Source organism: Carassius auratus, chromosome 13 (genome assembly GCF_003368295.1).
Source record: "Carassius auratus strain Wakin chromosome 13, ASM336829v1, whole genome shotgun sequence".
Taxonomy (NCBI): domain Eukaryota; kingdom Metazoa; phylum Chordata; class Actinopteri; order Cypriniformes; family Cyprinidae; genus Carassius; species Carassius auratus.
The window spans coordinates 15,450,878-15,465,782 of record NC_039255.1 but is presented as its reverse complement, the minus strand read 5'-3'; the positions used below and the strand labels follow the sequence as shown (position 1 = coordinate 15,465,782).

Below are 14,905 nucleotides of genomic sequence, written 5' to 3'. Positions count from 1 at the left end.
GCTTTGTAAAAAGCATTGCTTTTCTGAAGGCAGGGCATAGAGGAGCAACAATAATGTACATTATATAGAAAATAATGTGTTTTTTGAAACTTAAACCGCATAAACACATTGCATTGCTAAAAAGAAAATTATTTGGTGTATTCGGTGTAATGTCATATGACCCCTTTAAAATCTTTATAAGCATCTCTCAGGCAACTACCTGAAGGACTCTATTATGGCATCAAGTTCTGCATGCACAAGCATTGCTTACATTAGTTTAATTAAAAAAAGTTATCTTTTGTGGTTGTCCAACAAATTTTCATGGGCAAAATCCAGTAATTTAAACTGGGAATCCACCTGATTTGAAATTTTCCAAGGGGGCGAAAGATTTCCCCATTCAAATTGGCCACGTGGATTCATTACATTGATCAGCAGAAAGCTGCTTGCTTCATACGTTCCTAAACTTATGACAATAATCAATGTAGCTTTTTTGATTACAAAATTTCACTAAAGTGACCGCACCTAAATTATCAATCGTTTCACACATAAAGTTTAGTATCAAACCTATGATTTCTCATTTTTTACATGCAGTGTTTACAGACCATTCTGAATCAGGAGGCCAAAGGTTAACAAAAACCCAATTTTTGGGTTATATTTATCTATTGTAACTGTGAACAAGTACACTATAAATGACTCAACTTAGGACTGCTACATTTTTGTCTTTAAAACAAAGATGCTACTATTATTTCTTTGAACAGTCCTCTTCATATTCTCAAAACAGTTACTCGAGTATAAGTCAGGAAAGATAATATGCTCTCATTCGTCTTTCATATATACTATAATCTATATATATATATGACTGTGATGCTTGAATGTGTCATGCCAATGTGCTTCTGTAAAGGAAATACAATACACATTTAAATGAATGATCAGATTTAGTGTCAGGCAAGGGCAGGATATCATCAGGTGAATGCTTCTGTGGGCAAAAATAAAGAAGATATAATATAACAATATTTATTAACTGTTGTATATTTGCTCCAAGAGATTGTCAGTATTCAAGTGGTCTTAAATTAGCAATGGTTTGCTTTATAACTATTGTACAAGTCACTAATCTATTAACTGTATAAAATGCATACTGTTGCTTACAGTATTGTTGAATGTGTTGGCATCTTATGTTTAATGTGTCAATTAAATGTCAGAAATTGTTTGAATTTATTTCAGTATTCTGTATTAAAAATATTTGAATGTATTTATTTTTCATGTGGAACTTTACGCTCCCCAATCGTCTAAACTGCTCCTAGAAAGAGCTTGCATGGATAATACTAATGTGTATACATGAGAAGTATTTGCATTGACTAACAAGAAATGAAAGAGCTTACAGGAACAGTTTGCAGATGAGCCATACAAATGTTGATAGCTGAAATAACCGATCTGTTTTCCAAAGTAAAGAGCCCTGTTTTATAGAACTGGAGAATATATTCTACATGACATGGCATATTACCAAACACATCAGCTTGGATATATTAATCACATTTAGGGTAATTAGAACTAGAAACTACCCATATGATTCTGCAACATATGGATACCAACAGAGTATTGAATGGTAATAACACAGCTCCTCAGAACAATGCCACCATAAATGTAGACCACATCCAAGAGAAGATCAGACGCAGATCATCAGATGCATCCGACATCTTCAACATCCTTGGCCGGGCGAAGGCATCTGGAGAGGATGCTGAGAAAACCAGTATGCAGTGTATGGATATATCCTCACTGATATTCTACCTCGGGATCATATCCAACATTGTGTTCATGGTCTGTGTTGCTCGGGAGCGATATCTGTTGGTAACCTGTCCACAATGTAATGCCTTCTGCGTGAAACTCAAGCAGTCGAGCATGATTTTATTGGCTGTGTGGTTAATTCCATTTGCAATACTCTTTCTGGCTTATCGAGGATATGTGATCTTATTCTCCGTAGCTCTTCTCCCACTCCCATTCCTGGTGTTTATCTTTCTGGATTCTTTTAGAGCCTTATGGTCTAACAAAAACGAGATTCTGCGTATGCAAGCAGTCATCTTGAGTAATTACAGTATGCTTTACCTTGCCTTTATCCTTCATAAACTGCTCAAAGCATTGTCTTTAAACTTGTATCTGATCTTCATCTCTATCTTGGCCCACTGGTGGACCCATTCCTCTCAATCTTCCTTACGAATGGTGTCATATTAAAGGCCTTTCCCTAGTGTGTGAGGACAAACAGTCAGGAGGAAACAGTCTATGTGAATACAGACACTGTTAAAACGGCTTCTGGGGTCTTAACTCGGCTCTGAGAATAAATTCTAATTGAACTTATAATAGCTCATTTTGATTGTTAGCATATTACTGCTTTGTAATCTTTCACCCAAAGATGTCTTAATTCACAATTCTGTCATAATTTATTTACTCACCCCTCATCAAACATGTAGAATCTTCTTTTTCTGTGGAACACAAAAGATATTTCAGACATATCTTTGTATTTTTATGTCCATACAACTGAAGTAAACAGCTTTGGTCACTAATGTCCCTCAAAAAAAGAAAAGATAAAAAAAAGAAGACTATTTTTACAGAACTTAGCAAGTGCCATGGAAGTAGTACACACACTTTGACCAGTAATTTTCTAAGTTGCCTAAAGCAGTATGATATCTTTGAGTGAGGAACAGACTGAAGTTCAAGTCAATAAATAATTGAAAATCTTGACTAGAAATCTACATTAACAGCCATGGTCAGTATTCACTTTCATTGTGTGGAAAAGAGCAGCTTGGCTTTTTACTAAACATCTCCTTTTATGTTCCACAGAACATTAGGAATCGTGGATTTTAAAAGACATGAGGGTGAGCATTTTCATATTTTAATGACTTTCTAACTTTAGTCTGTGCCACAAAGACCATGATCAGACTTTTGCCATTAAAACTCTGTATGAGGACACAAAGCAAACAGCTAAAACGGAGTTTAAATTAACCATACATTATAATACATTATAAAACTGATGTTAGTACCACATACCAACAGGGTTTGCTCATTTCAAAACTATTTGACTTAACACAAAGTGGGAAATGAAATATATGTTATATGATAAAGATGTGTTCTATACCCTTTAGCTGTAATGTGTTAAATATTATTTACAGTAATGTAGTGGACTTTAACATTTAACAAACTGTTTAGAGATTTAAAAGCGTAGTTCAACCAGAAATACATTTTTGACATCTTTCACTCTTTTGAAATCCACGATTTGCATTGTTCCTGCAAACGGAGATGTTCAGTAGAACAGCCAAGCTGCTCTTTTCCACACAATGGCAAGTTGTATGGACTACTTCCATTGCATTTCACTTTCATTGTATGAAGAAGCACAGATGGGACATCTCTAAATATCTCCATTTCTGTTTGATAAAACAAAGAGAAGCATAAGGATTCAAAGCAATAAGAGAATGAGCAAATAATGACAAATTTACATTTCAAAATGAATTATGCGTTTACATTAAACACTCTTGTATGTTTCCATTGAGTTGAGTCAGAATTAACTGATAACTTTGAGAACAGAGACTTATATTTTCTTTAATAACCATAAAATGTAATACAAATGTCTCAAGTACATATAAGACTCTAAAAACTAAAAAGGTGTAAAAGATCTGAGGGAGGTCTCATAGGATAAGAAGTCTGCCACTCAAAGCAGACTGAACAGGTCGAGATCTGCAGAGGAAGAGTGCAGAGCTCTCGGAGCACGTAATGGTAAAAATCTTCAGGCACAGTCACCAAAGTGTGGGATGTGTGTCAGTACAAAAGTGTGGAGATTTGGCTTTCGTAACCCGCACACAACAACACAATCATACACGGATTGGAACGCAAGAAATCTGTAAACAAATGTTCTCCATAAAAAAATGTCTCATATTCACTGACTAGGTGCTTTCTGTAGGAAAAAGGGGGAAAAGGCTAGTGAGCAACTCCAGCGTAAGAAAAGCATTAAAAAAAAATACAAATCAATAAACATAGCCATTGTATTCGAGTCCTGAGTTTTTAAAACAAAACATAAAAGGCAAAAAAACAATTTAAAACACTGACGAACCCAATTAAGTTTTTACCATTAACAAGATTAATAGTTTCCAGGCCCGTAACGGTCACTTGAGCGTACTGAAATAAATCAGTGAACACAGAAGGTGGGTTTCATCTAGTCCGCTGGTGAATTGCTAGTCTCTGAGGAGAAGGGGTGAGGGGTCTATTGGCAGAAGAAGCTGTGAAACGGCTCAGACCAGAGGCCTGTCACTCAAGGCAGCAGGGTTCATCGGCGTGGTTGGTGTCAGGTTGGTCTGGGAGCGGGTGCCACCGCGCAGGAAGGCATTGAGGCAGAGGCTGCAGCATCTTCGGCCTCCTCCAGCTCTCCCTGGAGCTCCTGACTAACACTGGACTGCAGTGCGGCCGGCGTCAACCACTCCTTTGGCAGGCAGCTCTGAAGGAAGGGCACACAAGAGCTGAAGTAGGCCAGCCGGTTCACCCAGCGTGGGATCTCTCGACCACAGAGGATCTGCCGCAGACATGAGGAGGGAGATATTGTGAGATTTTAGACTCTTAATGGCAATGTGGACCCAAAAGATTAATATATATATATATATATATATATATATATATATATATATATATATATATATATATATATATATATATACTTTCTTCTGCTTACCTCTGATAGTGCTGAGGAAAAGTGATTGCAGTTCTTGTGCATGAGGTGATAGGCGTTCCCCTTATATTCCTTCCCCATTTCCTCCACAATTCTCTCCACATCCTCTTCCGTGAAGTCTGTGCTACCTAAAACAATGGCCTCTCTGAGAAATCAAGTAGAAAGAAAAGAGGTTGTGAGAAAGGGCGAGAGAGGAAGAGGTTTTTGCAGACATATCCTTTCAGTCTGATCAGCATGGAGATAAATATTGTGACTCACTTGAATTTGAATGTCTCTCCCAGTTCAGTGGCGTCACCGGGTGTTATCTCAAAAATACCTGAAAAAGGATAAGGATGTCCTCCATAGGCAAACTCTGATAAAAGAGAACATACGAGTTAGGTTATTCAAATATCTCCAAGATCTGTCTTTACAGAGAGATTGCTAGTATTGTGCTACAATCAATGCACATTTTATCATTTGCATTCATTTTAAAGTTTTTCCAGTTTAAACTTTTAAATGACTTCACACACGCTATTCTGACATATACGGGTTTCAGAGCACACACAGAAACTGGCTGTCACTGTTCTCTTTTTCACTTAAACTGAAATACACAAGGTTTACACACAAATAGTCAGTTATGACTTGAACCTAAACATTTGGGAGAAAATTGGTTGCATCTCAGTATACTGGATCAGTGTATTTGGTCTTTAAGGAAAAGGCAACCAAATTCCATTATGTTCTGATACGTACCTCTCCCGTCTCAGTGCGTGCACTCAATCACTGTTGTGCGCGGTGCCACTATGCTAGCATTTAGCTTAGCACCATTCATTTCTTAGGATCCAAACAAGGATAAACATAGAAGCCACCAAACACTTCCATGTTTCCCCTATTTAAAGACGGTTACACGAGTAGTTACACGAAGTATGGTGACACAAAATAAACAGTGGCAATTTTCTAAGCGGATAAAAAATGCTAACTATAATGTTTGGCAGAAGAGCACTTTGCAGCACTTCGACCTCGGCGCAGTAATATCATCACTCCTAAAAGCTCCTCATGTTGGTTGTACTGATGTAAGTTAGAGGGAGAGAAAAATAAAAATTTTCCTGTTTATTTCAGGAAAATTATGATAAGACAACTGTGATATACATTATTTCTACTATATTGCCCACGCCTAGTCTGAGTATTAAAATGCTCTGGCAAGCGCTTGACAATAGTGTTATTATTAACGATATACTATTATTTATGCTATGTTATTGTTTGTATAATCTGTATAATTTTAGTCATTGTAGTACTTTCAGTACAATTATTTTATTTTATATTTACATTCTTCATTTAACATTTATATTTTATTTTATTTCAATTAATGAAAATGTTTTTTACTAGTTTTAGTTTCTCACTTTAGCAATGGGTGTAGATAGTTTAAATGAACATCGGTTTATAATCTACACAAACGAGGATGCAATGTTATCTGTCTGCCTATTTGAGGTAAATGCGAAAAGCAAACTTCTCCACTTCAATCATCTATGATGTGAGGTTTTGTCATGTTTAGACACCCCCTTTTTCTTTGTTGTGGTCATACAAGTTAAAACACTGGATTTCTGAGTGAGTCATTTGAGTCGGAGTTATAATTCGAGCCTTACCTCTGCCATAGATCTCAATTCCTGAGTGAAAGACTCCAATTCCCAGAGAGGTAGTGAACTCATTGATCCAGTACTATAAGGAAACAAAACAAGGCTGAGACACATACAGTCAAATGGTAAAAGCGTTTCAAGGACAACTGGGTTGCTGTTTTGATTAGCAGAGTTCATTGGTGGTGGTTAAATCTGCAAAGGATGTTAATAATATATTCAATAGATTCTCATTCTTCATAATAAACCATTCTTAACTATGACTCAAATGTGCAGTACTACTACACTCCTATAGATCTTAGTTAGGTTAGATGCCACACTGAATTTAACGTTACTAAATTATTTTAGGTTTTGTTATGCAAATTATCTTTACGATTACACTTCATTATGACTTATTAAAACCATTTGAAGAATTAAACTAAACAAGTATCCAAGATGATTGCCACATTCAAAATGAGCAAACATGCATCGAAGAGTAACATACGGATAAAGAGATGTGACTCAGCGCATGACAAACCTTTGTGTTCACACCAAGCGTATTTCATTAACAGGTCTGTTGTTTGAGGAAGTATCCGACAGATGCCCCCAATTGATTATGTGTCCCCAGAAAATAAGATGTCACTGGACCAGCTGGGTTCTTGATGGCCAACACTTTATGGCATTAAGTGTACTGCGCTACTTTATCTGCATTTGTAATATATTCATTAGTTTTGTTGAAACATAATTTAAGAAAGGTTAGTCAAAACTAAGTGTAAAGAGATGAGAAAAATTGAGCAGCAAGCATTCAGGGTTGTCAAATAACGACAGTACTCTTATTATAGAGAGTACTCTACTTATCTTTCTGGCCTCAATTACTTAAAAACTTACTATACATATCCTTCATCACAGAACTGGGGATTGGTCTCTCTGTGATCAGTGACAGGCTTCGTGATTTTCAGCAATAAAGTCTACAAGCTCTGACATGAATTATGTGAGTGATCTCACACTGTTTAGGGACATAAACCCATGATATTCGTGGATGTGTAGGATTCAAAATGACAAACTACACTTTAGGAATCACAGGCCATTATCTGTCAAAATAAGAAAAAAGACTGGTACTGACAAATTTCCCACTTCCTGCATATTAAGCTGCACATCTCATACATGGTTAATAGGCAAAACTACGAACATACAACTTTTAATGTGATTCCCATGCAAATTATTACTTGACTTGACTTTTAAAACCTGGAGCAGCTCAAACTCTATTCTCCTTAATCTTTATGTGAGAACATGTTCTTAAAATAGCCCAACAAAGTACTATGAGTGAAGAGGCCTAAGGAAAGTATTCATTTCCATGATCCTGTTTCAAAGGGTCAATGAGACACATGAGACAGACTAAATCTTTAAATGGAGACTCTTCTTGTTACTCGGTGATCAATGATACTCAAAAGGTACGAGGTAGTACATTTTTCCAGTCAATTTTTATAATTTTTTTTTCAGACCACAATGCATTTGTCCAATGTTTCATGTAAATGAATAGTGCAAAATACAGTATGTAAATAATATATAATATTATTTTTTCATATTTATTACATATTATGCATACAAATATTCAAGTACTTTGAGAGCATAGGGAAACATGACTCATTTTTAGTTCTTTATGAGAGTGGGTGGGTGGTAAAAAAGTTATTCTCAGCCTGCCTTCTAAGGCTTACAGATTGACCGTCCGCCTCACTGACATATGATGGCAGTGCTGCAGGTCTTTCAAGCTAAGCTCCTGTATTCCCTGGACAGCCTTGACAGGGACGTGGATGTCGTGAAAGATATGTGCACAGAGACGGATTTTGCGTAGATAAACAGCACAGGCACCTATGGCTGACCCTAGCTGACCTGAAGGACTCTGACTGTAAGCCGCACCTCAATGCACCGATCACTCCCTCCGGCCTTTTCGAGGATGCTGTGGAGTCTGTCGTTGAATGCTTCTCTGAGGCAATGAGTCATCTGATGCTCCAACAAATGTTTCATTCACCATCACGCTCCTCTTGTGTGCCCCGTTCTGGTAAAAAGTCATTCTGGTGAAAAATGGCTTTTGTTTAGATTCTCTGACTGGGGAAGGCTTTTTTAGAATTATGGGTTATGTAGATTTGCCACCAGGAATTCTGCTGGTGAACTTGATTGTTTAAAAACAACTTGAAATAATGTGGCCTGCAAGCTCCAACAAAAGCATATACCATTGATTAACAACTTTATAGCTCAGAGTATGTCTGTCTTTAATGGCTTATAACTTATTGTTAAAAAGCTATTTCCATTTGGAGACAATGAAAAGGATTTTTACTTCTGGAACAGATTGTTGCACTACTTCCAGTCTCTGAGGGTACGTTTACACTACAACAATGAAAATGTGTTTTGTTTTTTTTCTTATGTTTTGCGTACAGACAACATTGTTAAAATGATCACCCTTCACAAGATTTCACGAAAATGACTAAAAACACAGTTTTATGCATGCCAAGCCAAAAGTTGGTGTATCACTTAGTAAAGAAATACGACATGCCTGTGCACATATGCATTCTTATAGACTAAACACATAACATGCACGTGCATGATGTCAAGGTTTTCACAAGTTTGCAGTTTATACAGAGTCTGTTAAGAGTCAAAAACGTTTTCAAAAGCTTCCACTTTGGGGTCATTTACATGACACCATTTTTAACTAAAAATAAAAAACGTTTTATGTGTTTTGGCATTTACATGACAACTGCATTTTGGGGGCACTACACTGTTTTCATCACTGTGTAAACTATTTTGCATAAAACAGTGACATCAAGCGTATTACTTGTTCACAGTGTTTCTTTACATTGCCAACTACTGGCTTGGCATGCATAATACAGCTTTCTAAGCTTTCTAAGAGGATTCATGTGAACAGGGATTGTTTTGACTACATAGTTGCCTGTTTGCGAAAAACTAGTAAATGTATACTCTCAAACCCATTTTCAAAAGTTTGTGTTTTTAGGCCCACAAAATGCCGTGGTCGTGTAAACGTCATTCCCTTTTCAGTGCTTACTCTACATTTTGAAGCATTCACAGGTGGGAACTTTTCCCCTTCTCCGAAATCCTGAAACCTTATAGGGTAATGTCAGTACTATAAACTAGTCAATTGTCACTAATTATGCAAATTGCATGTAAATAATGACAAGCCTGAAGTCAGTATATAATGCAGTGAGAGCAACAATTGCCTCAGAGATTCTTCTCCTCCACGCTGCCATCATCGAAGGCGTACCTGAAGATAAGACAGTTCCTTCACCGCATCCGATGGGTACATTCTGCTGAATTTGTGCGGACCCGTCAACCACAGACCAGCTTGGTGTTTTTTAGTTTGTCCAAAAAAAAAATGACAAACTGCTAAATTTTTGTCTGACAGGTAAGTTACTTGATATTGATTAGCCCTAGCTGAACTCTCTATACAAAGAATATCACTCGCAATCTTGATTAATTGAGCTGTTCTCTTGTCATTTTAAAAAGCAACTTCTTTAAGAAGCTACTTCTCAACAGCCGTCTAAGATCACATACATGGATTCAAATGATTTAATTATCTGGGTCAAAGCTTTCAGCTATAGACTGTCATCTCAGTACAGTTCTTTATCTAACAAACTTAATGACCTGTTACTTCAGGAATGTGTAAAATGCGGAATACTTCTGCCTAAGTCAAGCGTGACCTTTTCAATGTGATTGCGTATTAGGTGGAGAAGTCATGGACACGAATTGCAGAGCAGTGCAAGGTGAGCATTTCTGTTTATAAAGCATATACTTTTTTTTTTAGAAAAAGACTGATTGTTTCGCTCAATAAGACCCTTATTCCTCGTCTAGTATTGTGCTGAGCCCTTTGAAACTGCACTGAAACTGTCATTTTGACCTTCAACCATTTGAAGTTGAAGTCCACTATAAGGAGAAGAATCCCGGAATTTCTTCATCAAATACCTTAATTTCTTTCCGACTAAAGAAAGAAAGGCGTAAACATCTTGAATGACATGGGGTTGAGTAAATTATCAGGAAACCACATGCGATTCATCTGCGATTATGATGCGGTATTGCGTAGCTTGTCAGCGAACTACGACTCTGTATATTAAGTGCCACTCCATTTGAAAGCTTGTGATGGATATTTAGTACTAATCACAGAACCAGCTTTTATGACAATCACATGCGATTAATCGTGCAGCCCTATAATGGAGCTGTGAAATACATGCGTGCAAGCTTACAGTCTAAAAACCTAGTACATACACTTTTAACCCCTTAACTGTCAATTTTTTTTTTTGGATCGCACCCGGTGGCTGTGTGTGGTATTACACCCTTAATAAAATCTCACAGGAACCTAAATTGTTTTAATATCAACTTCAATTTTGGAGCAAATCTTATTTAAACACACGGCTTTAATTTTATACCAATTTCAGAGTACAACCTGTTATGTAAAATATTTACAACAAAATCAAATTAATATAGCGCATTTTATTTACAGTACATTTAATCTTCTATACATTTTTGATACTTTTATTTTTTTTTTCACTTTTGCCATAATCTGCTAATTTTCTTTTTTAAAAAGAATCCAAAATGCTGCCCATGTAGGCAGCTAACAGAGTTTAGAGAGACAGGCAATGCCAACTGCATACCTCTGTCACGGGAACGAGTTATCTGTATTTGTTAAAAGTCACCTACCATATCATACACGTTGAGAATAACCGGCTCGTTTGCCATCACAGGGATGTTGCTGTTTTTCTTTCACTTTAGCTGCCGACCAGCTGCTGCTGCGGTCCTCCTCCGTTTTCCTTTTCACTCTCTTTCTCAGCACCAGGACTTATTTTCTTTCCCTTCGTAAACACCTTTGCTGCGTCCTCTTGACCTTTGCTGGTTTGTAACTGTTGAGAGACATCTAAGAGCTGGTCCTGAAAGGGGTTTTCATTTATTTGATTTTTAGGCCACTTTTTTTTTTTAGTCCATCTAACGTTACAGGGAGTAGAGACGCTGCTAGGCTAACTGTCATTTAGCTCCGAGACAAGCGGAGACAAAAAAAGAAACAAAAGAAAAAAGAACGGCACACAAGAGAATAATAAAAATATCTGTGGAGACTCAGCCATTCAGACGACGAAGTGATATTTACAGTGAACGGAAATGAAAGCAGACGTACGTCAGATAAAAGGAAGACGTTTTAGCACCAAAGATATGAGCAACCTCCCCCGTTTTGTGTCTGACGCTGGCGCGCGCGGTTGAGCCGATATGTGTATGCGCGCCTTATGATGCCCAACCTCACAGCACTGCATTTACTGAGATAACAACACCCTCCATACATGCACACTTCATCATTACATTATAGTATCGTTACCATAGACACAGCCATACAGTAATAAAAGTAAGCATATGCATGTCAAGATAATTTGTGTAGCCTATTTATAAACACATATATACAGAGCTGTCTAATTTGGATAAATAAATCAAATTCCAAATGTTAAGTAGGCTACTTCAGATTAAATTACATTTGAAAATACTCGTAATCATACTACAGTTACTTTTTTAATTGATTACATAGCATATTATTCACAAAATAGCAATTAATTATTCATAAATTATTTATTCTCCATAATTCCTCTTTTCCATCTTTTAAATGTTTCTTTCTAAAATAGTATATAGTGCTTATATAGCCTACTCTGAAAGTCTTCCAGTTCTGTGGACATTCATTCAAAGATCAGTCAATGTTCAGTTGGCTATAGTTATACAGAAAATTGAGAGGCCAAATAGCATTCAAACACTGCACTTACAAAAATCATTTCAATTAACATTGCATCCACTACTGATGAACCCGTTAATTTTTATTTGAATTATCACTTATTAAACCATGTATACTTTTATTGCTTTTTTTCTTTCAAACACATTAAAATGCACAAATTCATGTTATTTCTGATTAACTTTACTATATATATATATATATATATATATATATATATATATATATATATATATATATATATATATATATTCTCAGAAGAATCTCTTTCACCTAATTTACTTGAATTACCCCCCTAGATTATAGGGTAACAAATTAACAATTAAGTAATACATTTGCATGTTCATGGTTCTGTGACGTTGGATAATGCAGGTAAACAAATTAAATATATAATTTTTTTAAATTGTTTTATTTTCATTGTTGTTATTTTACATTTTTATGATTTAATTAAACCTACGGTTTTTCATTGAACCTACAAATGCCCTGCAGGTCCTATATAAACAGGAAACCTTGATGTAATTTAATATTTAACCCTTGTCTACAGCATCGTTGTCCTTTGGCTATGGAAAGTTTTTTTTTTTTTTGCCCCATGTTCAGTACATATAATTATTGCAACCAATTAAAAGTTTTGAAAAGTTTCAAAGAACAGTCCAATAAGGTGTGGGAGTCACTATCAAGCACCATTTGAAGACAGGACTTCCTTTTCTGACACATGGTCACAGGAGCACATGGTGTGAGAAGAAGGCAAGATTATTTGCTTTAGTAATCTTACTTAAAATTACATGAACTGTACATAAAACGATGTGTGTGTGTGTGTGTGTGTGTGTGTGTGAAGATGTGAGAAACTTCAGTCCTGGAGGCCCACTGTCCAGCAGAGTTAGATCCAACCCTAATCAAACAAATTAGAACCAGCTGATGAATGTCTTTCAAGATCACTAGAAAGCTACAGCCAGTTTTTAATGAGGGTTGGATCTAAACTCTGCAGGACAGTAGCCCTCCAGGACCAAAGTTTCCCAGCCCTGCACTACAACACAAACCTATCTCTATCAAATACAGTAAATCAATGTAATCAAAGTGTTTTTTTTTTCTTTTCACTTAATGACATTTTTTGACAGATTTGTGATATTGTATTGCTTTCTGAACACTGTCTTATGATATGTGAATGGAGAATTTTCTCTGTGATGTTGCACCATTGTTGCAAAAATATTTTTTGTATCGAGGTAAGGGGTGGTAAAAAAAAAAAAGGTTTTATCAATAAAATGTTCCCAAATAAACAAAACAATTATGTGGAATTATTTTTCATCATGTTCCATCCAAATGTGTGCGGTAGAGGGTTAATGCACTTTTGTTTACAACAACAAATGTGATATTTTACAAAATTATCTTGTTTAAATCAATATGGCAAACAAGTTAGGGTAAAAGTAATCTTAAAAATCTAAAAGTAGCCTGATTGTATTACCTAAAATGTGTAATGTAATGTAATGTAATGGATTACAATGTTACAATGATTGTAAGGTAATTTGGAATCAGTAACAGATTACAATTTTCCAGTAATCTAGCCAGCTCTTACAGATGCAAGAAATACATGAATATGAACACAGCTGTATGTGCTTTGTGTTTGGAGAAAATATGACATCATAAGTATGCAAATTGAATCGTTATAGTAGGATATATATTCTTGTAGGAGCCATTTACAGTATTTATTCACCTTCTCTGGATTGGTTAATATTGCTATTATTATTCTAGCCACTGGGTGGGAGTGTTGAACTATGTGTGACACGTCACTGGGAGCTAGATATATTTACAGGTGTTGCAATTAGTTAGGAAAGGGTGTGGATGGTGAGGAGCACACGGTTCTTACCGTAGCCGTGAGCAGTCAGGTTACCAACAGCACGACTGCACTTTAATATTCAGCACTGGGTGAAATATCATTTTATGTAAATTATCCCTTTTACCTAAATAATAAACGGGAACACCACCCAAAGAGAGCTAATGTTTGGACTCAGAATTTCCTGCTACGCGTTGAGAACACCATGCCATTTATGCCGAGGCTTATAGGATAGCCTCAACAATTCTTATTCAGTTAAATAGGGCTGGTTGATAGTTAAGAGACGGTATGTGATTTGAAATAATTGACAATGGGCATTATTTATAAAACATAAGATGTGTAAATAATTCACATATCCATTAGTACCAAAATGTTCCCACTGAACTAAATGGTTCGGTATCATTTAAATTAAATAATTAATTAATATGGCTCAGTAAAGTGACAGTATGTACACTATATACACACACTCTAGTAACTATAATACTAACTAATCATTCACATGCATTTCTTGAAGCATGTCTCAATAGATTGAGGTAGGCCTATATCTGTAGATGAAGCACAGTATGATGAGTGTAATGAAGGACTGAATCAAAAACGTATGGACGTGAAAGAGCAAATCAACCCTATGAAGAAAGCAGATTAATAGGTTTAATAATTAGCTGTTTTTCTAGATGAACTTTAGAGGAATTACAGATGAGAAATGAATTGCTTACACTGAGATTCTGTATGTTTGGACTACAAAAACAGCATGAAGATCACAAAAGCTTAATGGAAGGAAATAAGAAGATATTTGTCACCCCAGAGCTTGTCAAGTTTCTGCCATCAGGTGGTCAAGATCATCAACTACAAATTTTAAATTTAAAACTTTCTCCAATTTATTATTATTTAATCCCACAACCAGCTTCAGTAATACACCCTAAAATTAAAACCAATGGGTCTTGTTTACTAACTGTGCCTATGCAAGAATTTCTGTTCAAAATCTTTTTATGAACTTTCTTTTTCTAACAAATCAATATTAATCAAATTCTTTTATGATAAAT

The 14,905-nt window shown here is 35.9% G+C and overlaps 1 protein-coding gene across 2 annotated transcripts; it reads right to left on the bottom strand.

The window, feature by feature from the left end:
* Positions 1–3,547: 3,547 nt before the first annotated feature.
* LOC113112812 (deubiquitinase DESI2) lies at positions 3,548–11,523 on the bottom strand. Of its 2 annotated transcripts, XM_026278685.1 has the most exons (6): positions 10,975–11,523; positions 8,188–8,342; positions 6,304–6,376; positions 4,943–5,036; positions 4,688–4,829; positions 3,548–4,531 (listed from the first exon to the last, which is right to left on the bottom strand). In XM_026278685.1, the coding sequence occupies exons 2-6, from the start codon at positions 8,293–8,295 to the stop codon at positions 4,307–4,309; spliced, it is 642 nt and encodes a 213-aa protein (XP_026134470.1). In that variant the 5' UTR covers positions 8,296–8,342; positions 10,975–11,523; the 3' UTR covers positions 3,548–4,306. The 2 variants fall into 2 exon arrangements, with proteins under 2 accessions (XP_026134470.1, XP_026134471.1); XM_026278686.1 differs by lacking the exon at positions 8,188–8,342 and having other exon boundaries at positions 10,975–11,522.
* Positions 11,524–14,905: the final 3,382 nt, after the last annotated feature.